At 35.6% G+C, this 14,542-nt stretch overlaps 1 protein-coding gene across 3 annotated transcripts in view; it reads left to right on the top strand.

Moving 5' to 3' along the window:
* Positions 1–14,542, top strand: part of Gtf2e1 (general transcription factor IIE subunit 1) — a 33,504-nt gene that overhangs the window by 1,882 nt on the left and 17,080 nt on the right. For all 3 annotated transcript variants that reach the window (XM_070030126.1, XM_070030127.1, XM_070030128.1), the window contains exon 2: positions 3,551–4,022. In XM_070030126.1, coding sequence (XP_069886227.1) covers positions 3,575–4,022 — 448 coding nt within the window. In that variant the 5' untranslated portion in view covers positions 3,551–3,574. The remainder of the gene's footprint in view (positions 1–3,550; positions 4,023–14,542) is intronic.

Below are 14,542 nucleotides of genomic sequence, written 5' to 3'. Positions count from 1 at the left end.
CCTTAAACACACACGGAAGCCTCCAGAGATCAGAAGAGCTCCTTCCTTGTCTAAAAGAATCCATCCACTGGTATTCAGCTTCAGGTTTTTATTTTTATGTGAGAACACGGGCTCACTTTTTTTTTCCCACAGATATTTCGTTTTCAAGAGAAGTTCTAAGTTGAAATGTATGTGAAATATCTTGATTTTTAAATGTGACAACTCAGAAAATGTTCAAAACACTCAGGATGAGTGTGTATAGGCTGTGGTTTTAGACCTCCGAACTAAATAACAAGAAATTCAGATACCAAGTAGGGTGATTTAGTGTGTGTTGGGAAGAGGAGTAGTGGTGGAGAGACTGCAGTGGTGAGTAAGGTGGATTTCAAAATACAGAGATTTTGAACAAGGTAGCCCAGTTTGACATTCTTGAACTCTAGTTTCATCTGATCACTCCTGGTGGGCATTAAAGGAGTAAGGCATGATATTTTCTCAAGGACAAACTTCTAGAAAGGAATTCCTCCTTTTGAGGTCTTACCTATTTGTCTTGGCAGTACTTTACCTGGTATCAATGGTTCAAAATAGGTGTTTAAGATTTTTCCTGGTGTCCAATATATTGGTTTATTGTTATTATTATTATTATTATTTTGTCGGTCGTGGGGCTTGAGCTTTGGGCCTGAGTGCTGTCCCTAAGTTCTTCACCTCAAGGCAAGGGCTCTACTGCTTGAGCCACAGAGCCACTTCTGGTTTTCTGGTGATTTATTGGAGATAAGAGTCTCATGAACTTTCCTGCACACTGGCTTTGAACCATGATCCTCAGATATCAGCCTCCTCAGTAGCTAGGATTACAGGTGTGAGCCACTGGTGCCCGGCTCAATATATTATTTTTGTTTCTGTGATGTTTCATTCATCTTGTCCTCTTCCTTTTTTTTTTCTTTTTCTCTTATAATACTTCTGTAGTACCTCTCCCTTCATCTGAGTCCAGTCCTCATGTTTCTATGAAGAATAGATTTTTTTTTTTTTTTGAGACATGGTCTCATTGTGTAGCCCAAACTGGTCTGGAACTCATCTTCCTGCTGGCATTACAGGAATGTACCACTATGCCCAATTTACAAGATCACTTTTTTTTTCTTCCTAATTCTTTTTAAAAAATTAAATATATTTTTATTGTTATTATAAAGGTGATATACAGAAGGGTTACTGTTTGATTAGTCAGATAATGAGCACAATTTTTCGGGAGCATTGTCACCCCTTCATATGACCAGAGGCACAGAAATAATGTGCCTTTGTGTTCCTTCCCTAAGAGTATCCTCCTTTGCTCATTCTGTGTGGCAAGATCTCTTTTATAAGGAGATTTTACTATGAATGCCAACCTTGGAAGTAGAACATTTTATGTTAATTATCTCATTTAATTCATACTTCAACTGTATGAGGAAGGCACTTGTTGGTTAAGAATCTGAGGCTAAGAGTTTTCTGAAACAGGCTAAGAAATAAAACTGGAATTCAAATCTCCATACTGTTGGATTGCAGAGCTCTCATGCCATTCCTTGCTGTAATCTTCAGGGTTTCCCAAAGATGTTTCAAGCAAAAGAAATAGTTTTGAGTAATAGGTGGTACAGAGACCTCCATGCAGGATATGCAGTGACATGATATATAAAGCCAGGGGTCCAGATTGTTCCAAGCTTTTAAAATCAGTGCCATGTCTAATCTGGCCCATCAGTGGAAGCAACCCTTCTGCAAATGGGACTCTAAATTCTAAAGATGCTGCCCAGGTGATTCTAGTTGAGAACTATTAGTCTGGTGCATGGAAAGTTATGGGGCAGGGACCCATAGAAGAAAATAGAAATAGTAGGAAATACTAGAAAAATAGGTTATGTTGAAATTATTTGTCCTACTTTGGTCTTTTGGATGTTTCTAAAACCATGTGTTATAACCTGCCATTTTGGACATGTAAAGCAATAACAAAAAACCTGAAACTAGATTTAAGAACAGTGTATCAATCAAACTGGAAATGAGAGTAAAATGTGTCTGGTACTATGCTGTGATGTTATTTTGGTATAAACCTAAGGCATCATTAAGCCCTGAGGTGACAGGAAAGCTCTAGGACCAATAGTTCAAATTTAGGTGCTATTTTTTTCCATATATAGCTATATAGACATAGATATGCACAGAGAGATGGGTATTCATGAGTATTTACAGTATCAAAAGCATTTTAACAGTATATTTTTTATTATAACTGGCTTTCCTTTTAGTTTTCCTTTATTATAAATGGAGCTTATCCACCTCCCCTCCATATAGGTATGTACATTGGCTATTTAGAATATAAAACCATAAGGATCATAAAGTCTGCTAGGAGCTAGGTGGTTCAAGCCTATAATACTAGCTATTTGGGAGACAGATCAGATGTCACAGTTCAAAGCCACTCCCAGCATAAAAATTTGCAACAGTCCATCTCAATCAATACAGTGACCCAGGGAAGCACAAGTAGGAAGATCAAAGCCCTGGCCAGTCTTGGTGTAAAATAAAATCCTACTTCAAAACTAACTGATGCAAAAGGGGACTGGAGGCATGTCTTACATGGCAGAGTGCCTGCCTAGCAAGCAGGAATTGTTGAGTTCAGTCCCTAGTACTGCTAAAAAAAATTTTATAGGGTTGATTTCGAACAAAAGCTTTAGTTGAAACTAGTATTAATAACTGAATATGATTCCTCATTTTAAATAGCTCAGTAGAATATCAGACATTTTCCTATCTAGTCTTTGTGATAGCCTGGTTATTTAAAATTGGCAACATTAAATTGATGGGGAAGCTGCCCTTGTTAACAAGATTTTTGTAAGCACTTTACTTAAATTCTTATCAACACCCACATTCTCTTTCTTAGAGAGTAAAATATGACTTGAATTAGTTTGATGGATTTGATTAGGCTCACAGAGCTACTAAAGCATAGGCTGTCTAATTCCAGAGCCCATAGTTTTAACAGTCACATGTAAGTCTTAACAATCACCTGCTAATTTGAACTTTGAGAGGATAACTTTCTGGACCAGAACATGGAAATTAGATACAAAAGCAGTCTGGATCTAAGTGTTAATTTCTTGTAAAGTAAGGATATTTTGGGGGTCAGATATCCAAAAGTTTTTGTCATGATTTTGTTGTGAATGCCTGACTATATAAAACATCCTGAAATCTTGGTACAAAATTTTGACTTAAGTAAAAATACAGTACTTCAAGGGTATGTTAACTGAGGGGCTTCCCAGCATTCATAGAAATGGTGAACATCTCACAGAATTTTTGTGTTTCTATTTCTGAAATAAAGTGGTCTTGATATAATATGTCATTGTGAATAATAGTTTTTTAGAATCAAGAACTCTGTTGATCATGAAGGTTACATTTAAGAAATATGTCAAGCTTTTTAGGTGAAAAAAATTTTATAAAAGTCCTTTAAAGCAACATTTGACTACCTTTGTGGTACTTTCAAGTACAGTGATAACTACACTATCAATAATAGGCTGACTATTCTAGATTTAAAATAATTACCAAGTACTCGAATTTATGATCTTTCTGTCTCTCTCTAATTCAGTATAGTTGAAGCTTGCTACAAAAGATGGCAGATCCAGATGTTCTCACTGAAGTTCCGGCAGCATTGAAGAGGTTAGCCAAGTATGTGATCCGGGGGTTTTATGGCATTGAACATGTGTTGGCCTTGGACATCTTGATCAGGAATCCCTGCGTGAAAGAGGAAGATATGCTGGAGCTGCTCAAGTTTGATCGGAAGCAACTTCGATCTGTTTTGAATAACTTAAAGGGAGACAAGTTCATCAAATGCAGAATGAGGGTAGAGACTGCTGCAGATGGCAAAACCACTCGCCATAACTACTACTTTATCAATTATCGTACTCTTGTTAATGTTGTTAAGTACAAATTGGACCACATGAGAAGGAGGATTGAAACTGATGAGAGAGATTCCACCAACCGGGCTTCCTTTAAATGTCCTGTCTGTAGTAGTACTTTTACAGACTTAGAAGCTAATCAGCTCTTTGATCCTATGACAGGTGAGCCTTAAATAGTTTGTACATCAAGTGAAATAATTTTGTACCTGTTTTCTTAAATTGACACACCTAAATTTTAAGGCAGTCATGTACATTATGAACATGAATGGTTTAGTAATGGTGAATAAGCATACAGCAGTCAGTCTGGCTGTCATCTACTTTCAGAAGTTTTTGCATAGTCTGTCCCCACACAGGGAATATACTCATCTCTGAGGAATTTTTCATCCTCCCTGTCCAGCCTCTGCTTACCACCTTTACCCATATTTCATATTTCTGCTGCAGCCTGATCTGAATGATTGGCTTGTCTACCACTTTGAGGTTATACTGACAACTTTACTTTTGTTGTTGTTGTTGTTGTTGTTGTTGTTGTTGTTGGCCGTGGGGCTTAAACTCTGGGTCTCAGTGCTGTCCCTCAGTTCTCCAGTTCAAGACTAGCACTCTACCACTTGAACCACAGTGCCACTTCCAGTTTTCTGGTGGTTTATTGGAGATAAGAGTGTTACAGAGTTTCCTGCCCTGGCTGGCTCTGAACCATGATCCTCAGCTCTCAGCCTCCTGAGTAGCTAGGATTACAGGTATGAGCCACCCACACCCAGCTTGACAACTTTACTTTTGACTTGTTCTTTCAGCAAATCTTTGAGCATCTACTCACGCTAATCACTGCTAGATAATTATACTGTATTTAAATGCTTAGTGGAAGTATAAAATGTTATCAAGACTGCCTACCTCAGGCTATGCATGGTATTGTATTCCTATATTTCTGGCTTTGAGGGTAATAAAGGTAAGACGATCACTATTGAGACCAGTACAAGCAAAATGTTAGGGAGATCCTGCCTCAAAAATCAAGATGAACATGGTAGTACACATCTCTGATTCCACCTGGGCAGATGTAGGAGGATCACAATCTGAAGTGAGCCTAGGCAAAGTGTAAAAACCTTATCTGGAAAATAAACTAAAGCAAAAAAGACTGGAAGTGTGGCTCAAATGATAGGGTGCCTGAGTTCAAATCTTAGTACTACAAAAAAGTAAAAGAGAGAGCATGAGTACTGTGGATTTGGGAAAGGCCTATAGAAGTTAAGTTGGAACCAAGATCTAAAGCTTATAAGTTAGCCTGATAAAAGAAGGGGAGTTCTTTACAAGTTAACAAATGGGCATTTAGTGTCTCTCAACCATTCATGAATGGAAGAGAACTGTCAACAATATATACACTTTGTCTTAAGTGAGGCAAAGAAAGACTTTCATTGACATAATTGAAAAAACATGTATTTTCCAAAAATAGAGTATATCTGACATGACAAACTTTAAAGTATGGGTTATATAGTTATTTTGCCTTACTATTTTTATTTTTTTTATTTATTTTTTTATTTTTATTTTTTGTGAACACACTGTACAGAGGGGTTGCCTTACTATTTTTAATCTAGTAAAGAGACAAGTTTTACTATTCAGTAGATCATTTCTGTCTTATTTTCTAGAAGTATGAATCTTTAGACTCACAGCTGTTAAATTACATTATGCTTTTGTTTTGGCTTCTTTGTTTTATTTTGTTTTTAAAATTTAAGTAGTTGTATCAGGATTTCAATTCCACATGTCAGTTTATAAGAACAGTGTTATGTTAACCAGCGTCTCCCCTTTCAACATTCTTCCCGTCTCTCCTGACCATACTCATTCCTTCAATTTGTTTGGTTCAATTTTCACATATGTACACTGAACTGACTATTTTGACTGCATTTACCCACTTTTCCTCTGTCATAAGGTAGAACTTAAGAGTATGGGTTACATTTAGCTTAAAATTTTACATGAGAAAATGAAACATTTTTCACAGATGAAACATTTAAAAAAAAACTTAGGTTTTTGTATATATGCTTAATTTTCTTATTTTGAGTTATGGTACATTTAGAAGTCTTTATAAAGAAATTTAGAGGGGAAATAACCCAGTATCAATTTAGAACTAGAGCCTGTGACTTTTCTTATTTATTGTGGAGCAGTTATTGTGGATGAAATAGAAATCTCTGTTAATATTTACCTGAACCTAATTCCTTATGTTGGTAAGACAACTAAGAGAGATCTTGCTTCTAAAAAAATTTTAATCATCTTGGTTATAAGGATTACTTCAGTATATAATGTTAATACATCTGGAGCTCTTTCAAAAATAAACTAGAAGTCTTAAAATTTTCTGCCATTTACTGTACTAATTGTTTTTTATTTGGGTTTTGGTTCCATAGTGGTCCTTAGTATGCTTGACTGCTGTGGTAGATGTTACTCAGTCCGTTGTAGATGATAATCTGAAGTAATATGCTTCTGCTTTATTTATTCATTGTTTGAATCTTATTTAATTTCATGTGACCTTTTAAAAGGAGATTCTATTATGATATTAGTATTTAGGAGATATTCATGTTGCTCTTTGGATTTTACCTATGGTTAGTGTCTGAATGAACTAGTTGTAATCAACAGATAACCTGTGGAAAAGCTGGCCTAATATCCAAATGTAGCCAGAGTTGTTTTAGTCAGTGAGTTGAGACAGGGTAAAGGGCATGAAAACCTTTTATGAAAAACAGCTAAATCTGAGACAACTGTTTTGTGGCCAGTCTAGACAAAAACTAGATTTTCTCTATGGGGACTATAGTTGGATGAAGGGGAAAGAGTGAGAATGGAAGAGCAAAAAAAAATCTTTCAAACTTATTATACTTAGAGTGGGTTCCCTGATCAGCCTACACTAATAGTCACCTGGCACCACCTCTCCCATAGTGAGGTCTGTAAGTTACTATGAGTGAGAATAATCATTAGGAAACCTTGTTCTGAGGTTGTATTTACCTTTCACTATAAATTATAGTTTGGCTGTCATTGGATATTTCTTTAAGGACAACATTGCTGATTAGTTGATACTGGCCTTTGTTTGCTCGTCAATTCTGGTAAGTTTTTTTTTGGGGGGGGGGACTATGAATGCCTTAATAATCTACCGCCATGCCCTCTTCTATACCCCCACCCCCCGTCTTTATGTTCTCCTTAGAAATCTTTTTCTTTTTCTCTTCACTTCTGTTCTGTTCCACTCAGTTTTCATCTCTTTTCATAATGAAGAAAATGAGAAATATTTTCTGTATGTTTCAGGGGAAGAGGGAACTTTTTTTGTTACTTAGGCACTGTCTGAACAGATAGCAGTTTTCATTCTACTCTTGGTCTTCTACAAACCCATCCTATTTCCTAGTTGCTTATTGGGGATTGATACTATTTCTGGCCTTTTTTTTTTTTTTGGTCAGGTGATGGGGATAAAAGATGACCTTCTATCTCCATTTCTCTCTAACAGTTCAGATTTATCTTAACCACTAGGGAACATTTAGAAGTTAGATTTGAAACCTAGACTTCATACTGTTACTCGGATCTAAAGTTCTTAACTCAAGTGTAGGGCTGCTCTCTGTCAGTGGACAAAGAGAAGTGATGCTTAGTTAACCTCCTGAGGAGCACCTAGAAATTCTGGGCTCAAGGTTGAGTTCAGTTATTGTTTTTATCAGCATTAATTCACAAATACAGGCCAATGATCTTACTTTATTAAATAGCTTTTTCCTGCTATTTTGTTCTCCTTAAAAGAGTATAGATTCTCTCCATATTTGCCATTCCCCTTAGCAATCTTTGGTATCCCTTTCTTTGACAAAATGTGTAACTCTTGATAAGTATAGCTCCTTTATTTTATTAAAATGGAAGGAATAAATACTCTGACCTTTACCACCAATCCCTGGTTTTAGAACCCTAATAATCAGGCAAAACAAACTGTTATAGGTTTAGTTTCTTAAATATGGGGGATTCATACAGTCAAAACAAAGATAACATGATATGAAATCCCTCACATCATAAATGCATGTTTTAGGTTTAGTAGGCTTTCTAACTATTTAAATAGACTTCATATTTCTATTTTAGCAGTCTCAGTCATGGGTGATATAGTTAATGGCACTTGTAAGTTCAGCAACATATCTTGTTCTCTTTTTAGATGCTAAGCTTAGATGACATGAAAATAGCCTTGTGTTTTCCACTTTTAATCTTAAAATTATGCAATCATAATGTCAGGGAGAATTTAAAGAGAAGAAAAACACCCACAAAACACCAGACTTTTCATATTAGCTGTAGTTGTAATGATAGCTTAGAATATTTGTCATCTCTTGTTTCCTTAGCATACCAAACTCCTGTTTCTTTTTAATGTTCAAAATATCTGGGAGCTGCCAGGCGCCAGTGGCTCACGTGAGCCTGTAATCGTAGCTACTCAGAAGGCTGAGATCTAAGGATCAGGGTTCAAAGCTAGTTTGGATAGGAACATTGGTGAGGCTCTTATCTCCAAATTAACCACCAGAAAACTGGAAGTGGCGCTGTGGCTCAAGTGGTAGAGAGCGCTTGACTTGAGCTGAAGAGCTCAGGGACAGTGCACAAGCCCAGAGTTCAAGAACCATGACTGAAAAAAAAAAAATATGTGGGAGCAGTAGAGTCTTAATTCAGGGCTTTGTATTTTCTAGGCTTGCCTGAAACTGATCCTCTTCAGTGTTAGCCTCCAGAGTAGATACTAGTGCGCAGCTTAAAAATATATAGATCTGATCGTAATAGATTAGATTCCATTCCCCTGTTTTCCTGCCCACACTTTCAAACACTTTGATAAATCTATTTTTTGTTATAGATAAGATCCTTTGGATCCTTTATATATATATTATATATATATATATATATATAACATGTAACATATATAATATTTTATTACTGTTTCTTAGTAGTAGGAATGTTGCCAAAAGAATGTAGTTTTACAACTTCTATATATGCATATGTACCATGTAGTTTTATTGTGGGCGAATTAAAATTGTGGTTTGATGAAAATAGTTTGGCAGCATCTCTGTCAGATCCTATTGTAAGTAAACTTCGAGGAAAGGGATAGTTGAAGTTTTTTTTTAAATAAGTATTTAATAAAATCTTATAATAATTTATAGATTATGTAGTTAACTTATCAAATGATATATGTGTGGATGTGAGTTTGGAGGATCTTAGAAAGTAATCACATGAATCTAGAGGTATATAGATTGGCTGTAGCTTTTAGAGTGATGTTAGAAAGACTACAACACCTTCAAGAGGGTTCTCTTGCTTTGTGTGGCTCATTTGAAAAGACTTAGAGACAATAGGTTTTAGGATTCACATAAAGAAGTCGTTAAATAGCTCAACCAAGTCAATAATAACTTAAAAGTCATTGTGAATAGACGTCTGCTATTGATGAGTTTTGAGCTACTTGTTCATGTAATCTTGGTATTGAAACTAGTAAGGGCCTATATTTGTTTAGTTTTCCTTGGTATATAAAGCAAGCTACTCTTAATACTTAAAGCAGGAGATGTAAGCAGAGTTTTCAGTTTCTGAAATGCTAAGAAGCAAGGACAGACAAAAGCAATATAGCATGTATGTGCTTAATTGCTGAGTTCCCAGTCTTCGGAATCTAGGATTGCTTAATTAGACAGGTATACTAGAAATCTCAGAGGTATGGATTTGGGAGGGTGGTAGAGGTAATTATTAGAATAAGTTAAAAGAATATGTAAAAACAAGTTATAGAAAGATAGTAAGGAACAAGGATCTTTCCTCATCTGCTCCTTTATCTCCCTAACTTTTACTTGAGGCTTGATTGCTTTTGATCTTGAGAATTTGAGAGCTGTGTCCTTTTAAACTTTTGTGGATTTTTAAAATGCTGACATTAAGCGTTTATTGTGAAGAGTTGCTTTTTAGTTTTGATTCTGGCAAATAGTATTTTCTTTCAGATATTCATATCAATGCCACAGACTTTTTGCCTGCCCACTGCATGCTGGGATTTGATTTGATTTAAGCCTAATTTAGAAATTTGTTGCTAGCATCCATGTACTATATTTCAATTTGTCATTATTTTCCCTTGCCCCCAGGCATAGTACATTTTTCTTCTTTATAATGAGTTCCAGAATCTAGGAATAATGTGTGGTTAGACCAAATCTAGGAAAGTCCATTTGAAAGAAGACAGAAGCCAATTTTATTGATAAATTGAATTTGGGGTATAAAGTTGGATTATATACATCATTAATACACATATGAGATCTTGTGACATTTCTAAAAACAACCACTTTATCTCTGACTTTCTACATGTTCAAATGTTTTTGCAGTGTTGTATGTTCTGCCTTGAATTATTTTATTAAAAGATAATTTTTCAAACTTTTTATTACAAGTAAAATAATTATGTGAAATATATAACTATATAGCTCTCATATATTTGATAGAAAAAGCAATTCTTTTTTCCACATATTTCCCCTTGTCTAATTAAACAGAAGGCATTTGCTTGATGAAAATAAACTTTGAAAATTGGAATAAAAGGTGACTTTTTGAAACCAGCATTGATTTAACATTTTAATATATATCCCTCTAAACATTTTCAGTTATAAAACTTCTAACAAAGGATTTCAAACAAAGATTTCAAAGCTTTAAAAAATTAACTAGTAGCCAGTGATTCTTTTAAAAACCACATCAGGCCATATCACCTTGTTTATCTTCAGAATTCCAAAACTTTCTCCACTCATTCTGAAAAGTAGGATTTTGAGTTTATAAAGGATTTAATCTATTCCTCCTACCCTACCTTGCCTTCAAGTCTGGGAGACTTTCTACCCCTTTCTCCCATGTCCACAGCTAAGAAATAGGCAGTGTACCCTGCCAGCATCGAGCATGTTTTCACTTGAATTGCCTTTGTGCATGCGCTTTCTCCTTGCCCAAATATCTACATGGCTAGCTTCTTTTTTTACTTTTTTGAAGTCTCCGCTCATAGATGTGTGAGACACCTCCCTGGAATGTCCTGCTTAATGGAACACTACCCCTTTTCTTTCATCCTCCTGTTTCTTTATCTTCCTCTGCTTTTTTTCCTACAATTTTTTTTTATCAATACTTGATATTTCATTTATTTGCTTATTTGTTTTGACTGGGCCCTAGGATGCAAGGAGGGAGAACCTCAAAGAGGCAGCTCCGGGAGGCTGTTGTTAGGGAAGCGCAGGGAGTTAGAAACCTTTTAGGACGTTTTGGGGTGAGGGTTTTGCAGCAGCAATTTGATCCTCCCCATGCCTTGGCCAGCCTTGAGGTCATGGGCTGCAACCTGACTAGCACTTCAGTACTGCAGCACTGAGCTCTGTCAAAGCAGTTTGACTTCTTTTGATTGCTTTTTGTGGGGACCAGCAGGAGGAAAATAACTGAATTATATTCCAGTTACAACTAATACCTTTGGCAAATCTTTGACAACAAATTATGGGCATTAGCTGGTAGTCTATTTATCGGATAGACTGGAATGAAAAGAGAAAAATATTCTTTTTAAATATTTGTTTGGAGACTTGGCTCATAATGTCTTTTACCCATAATCTCATTTTACATCTCTGTCCTTTTTCTCCATAACAAATTTCCAGAGCACTTTCTTGTCAAATAAAAGAGGATACACTTTATTTTGTGGTTTTCTTCACTGAATACTTACATAATCAAAATAACATATTTTTTAATATGTAATTTAACATGTCAGAAGCTTAGTTAAGTTGAAAGCCTTGGCCCGCCTAGGTACCTCTTAAAGTTTTTCCCAAGTTTTCTGAATTTTGCTGATCCTGTTTTTTGTTCTGCTTTCTTTGGTTCCAAATTTTATCTTTCTCCACCACTGGTTTTATTTTGGTTTTTACTTTTCTTGTTTGAAGAAAAGTTAAACTTAAAATGGTGTAGGATTCTTCCTTTTTTTTTTTTTTCCTTTTCTTCCTCCTCACAATTGGTCTCCATTTCTTTTCTCCTCCTTTATAGTGATGTTTTACCTTCATTAGAAGAGTCCTTAGTCATCTACTTACAGATGACTCTAAAATAGTTCCAAAACATCAAATTTGTAAATTTTTTCTCCCAATTTTCAATGGCTGTTTTCTGCAACTGGATATATTTTGATCTTTCTGGAAAATCTAGTAAGACTCATCTCAGTAAAAGGGAAACATGATAGGCACTTAATGTTTGTTAATAAATTCTTTGTTACAAATACTTTATCTGTTCTCTTTTTAAAAGAGGGAGGATTTATATAGATACATATGAAAAGTTTTCTAAACTAACTAGCAAGGATGATAGATTGAGCCAGAGTTGTTAATTCAGAATTCAAGGAGTCTTAATCTTTTAAGTAAGACAAATTTTGTTTGAATTCAAGTTTGGTATTTTTTTTGTTTCATTTTGTTTTTCAAATTATGATTGATAACCTTAATATCTCTAAATCTCCATTCCTTTGCATTTCAAATTTAGATACTAGTATTGCACAGACTCACCTCTGATGAATACAAGGGAATATTTGCAAAATAGTTTCTTTTGTAGTTTGTGAATCTAGATGATCAAACAAATAAGGTAGTTTTGAACTCAGCTTTACCTTCAGAATCTTTGTAGCCTTTATTTTCTCTCTGTTCTCACATTGGTGGATCTAGCCTGCATGTTCTCTATTCTTATTTTTGCCTTGATCCTATATGTAGAAAAGATTGCAGAGAATTGAAATTCCATCTAAGTTCTTCACTAGGTCTTGAGTAGTAAGTCCTGTCTTACAACTTAGTATTGAGAGGTTAATTCCAAGAATAACTAATTGGTATCACTGATTACCTAACAACTATTCTACCAAAAGTGTACATCATAATTGCTTATGGCATCTTGAAGTTCACATTCCTAAGTATCATCAGGACCTATTGAATCACTATTTCTGGGTTTGGGCCTGAATGTTAATGCCACTAAAGCAAATGAACATGTGTAAATACTAGGTTTCATGACCTCATCTTCTTAAAATCCTTAAGTGGCTTTCTCTTATTAAAGTAAAAGTGGAAATGAAGCTTAGCTTTCAGGGTTCAAATGCTTCTTGTAAATTCTAGGATTGCCTTCCTGTTTGATACTGTATTCCTACCAGACTGAAATTACAATTTAGCATCATTTTTCAATCTACTTCTCTTATGACCTAGAATGATCTGTTTCTCCCTTTCCCTGCCTTGATCTCTATAATAGTCTTATTCTCTAAATTCTACCTCAAGAAGGTATGTTTCATCTATAGCCTTGCATTGTACCCTTCACTAAAGATACTGTTTTTGAACTCTTAAAATATTTGTGTACTTTAGTTTTACGCTCTTCCTGATCATGTTGAGCTGCAGGTACCTTCTCTATTAAACTTAAAGCTTCTTGATGACAGGATATTTGTCATGGGTATGCCCACCATCATCACTATGCTTAGAACATATCATGTACTGAGTTCCATGGCCTTGTTCTAGCCCACCACCCCTACTGATTTTGGGAAAGCGGATTTATAATTCTAAATGGTGTTCTTAAATGATTGTAGTATGTTAAATTCGTCTGAAATCATCTTCCATAAAGTGTCACATTTTTACATTTGGCTTTTGACAAGCTGCTTCTCATTTATAGTTTGTGTTTTTGTAATAAACATAGGATTCAGAGATGCCAGCCTAGGTTTTTCTCTGGGAACAATTGCCAGATGTGGTAATTGCAGTTCTCCCTGGGTCTTATGTTACACAAATCCTGTACAAAGGTACTGACTTAACTGCCTATTTTCTGGACTCCTTTTCAAGGATGTTTATATAAGGAGCAGCCTTGGAAGATATCGTTTCTCTCTAGAGCAAAAGATGAGGTTTTGCTTACTGCCTAGTATAATAAAATAACATCTCCCTCTGAAGTATGTTTTAATTTTCAGTGTAGTAAAGATGTGGCCCTGCTGAGCATCAAGAATAGTCATGCTGATGGCCATTATAAAATATCTGGGTTCCTTGTACATTTAAGGTGTTTTTCTTGTAACATACCCACTGTGTGTGTAGTTTTCACATGGCCCTTGCATATTATCATATAGGGATTGGGGCTCTGGGACCTAGCTTCAGTACTACTTCTGGTCTTACCAGTGGCTAGTGTCACTATTTAAGCCAGGCCCCAAACCCCAGTTTGTATTCAGTGACACAAGAAGGTGGCCAGCTGACCATTGTACATACAGTTGATATGTTATAGGAAAGAAAGCCTTCTGTAAGTCACTCAGTAAATCTGGATTGTGCTAGAATTCAGGGTCCTTATGGCCATATGTTCTTTTTTGCTTGAATCTATAAATATGTTCGAGTTAATGGATTGTCATCCCAAGATTCTCAAGTAATGATGTATTCTCTTCCTTTTGTCTTCCCCTTTGTCTGTCCTTCCCTCCCCCCCCGACAAAAAATAAAACATTAATATTTTATTAGAATTACTACACTGATAAACATGTTCATTTATTAAAAGCTGAAGTCTGAAATACATAGTTTTCAAAATAGTAGTGGGGTAATTGGGAAAACTGTTTTTATTCAAGTATAACCTTTGTTTTTGGTGCCAGTCTTGGGGCTTGAACTCAGGGCCTAGGCACTGTTCCTGAGCTTTTTTTTGCTCAAGACTAGCACTTTACCTCTTGAGACAAAGCTCCACTTCCAGCTTTTTTGATAGTTAATTGAATAAACTATCTGATTTTTCTGCCATGACTGGCTTTGGGCTGTGAT

Source organism: Dipodomys merriami, unplaced genomic scaffold (assembly GCF_024711535.1).
Source record: "Dipodomys merriami isolate MVZ:Mamm:240054 unplaced genomic scaffold, mDipMer1.0.p SCAF_2, whole genome shotgun sequence".
Classification (NCBI taxonomy): Eukaryota; Metazoa; Chordata; class Mammalia; order Rodentia; family Heteromyidae; genus Dipodomys; species Dipodomys merriami.
Note: the sequence above shows the minus strand (reverse complement) of the source record. Positions and strands in the feature narration are given on the sequence as shown.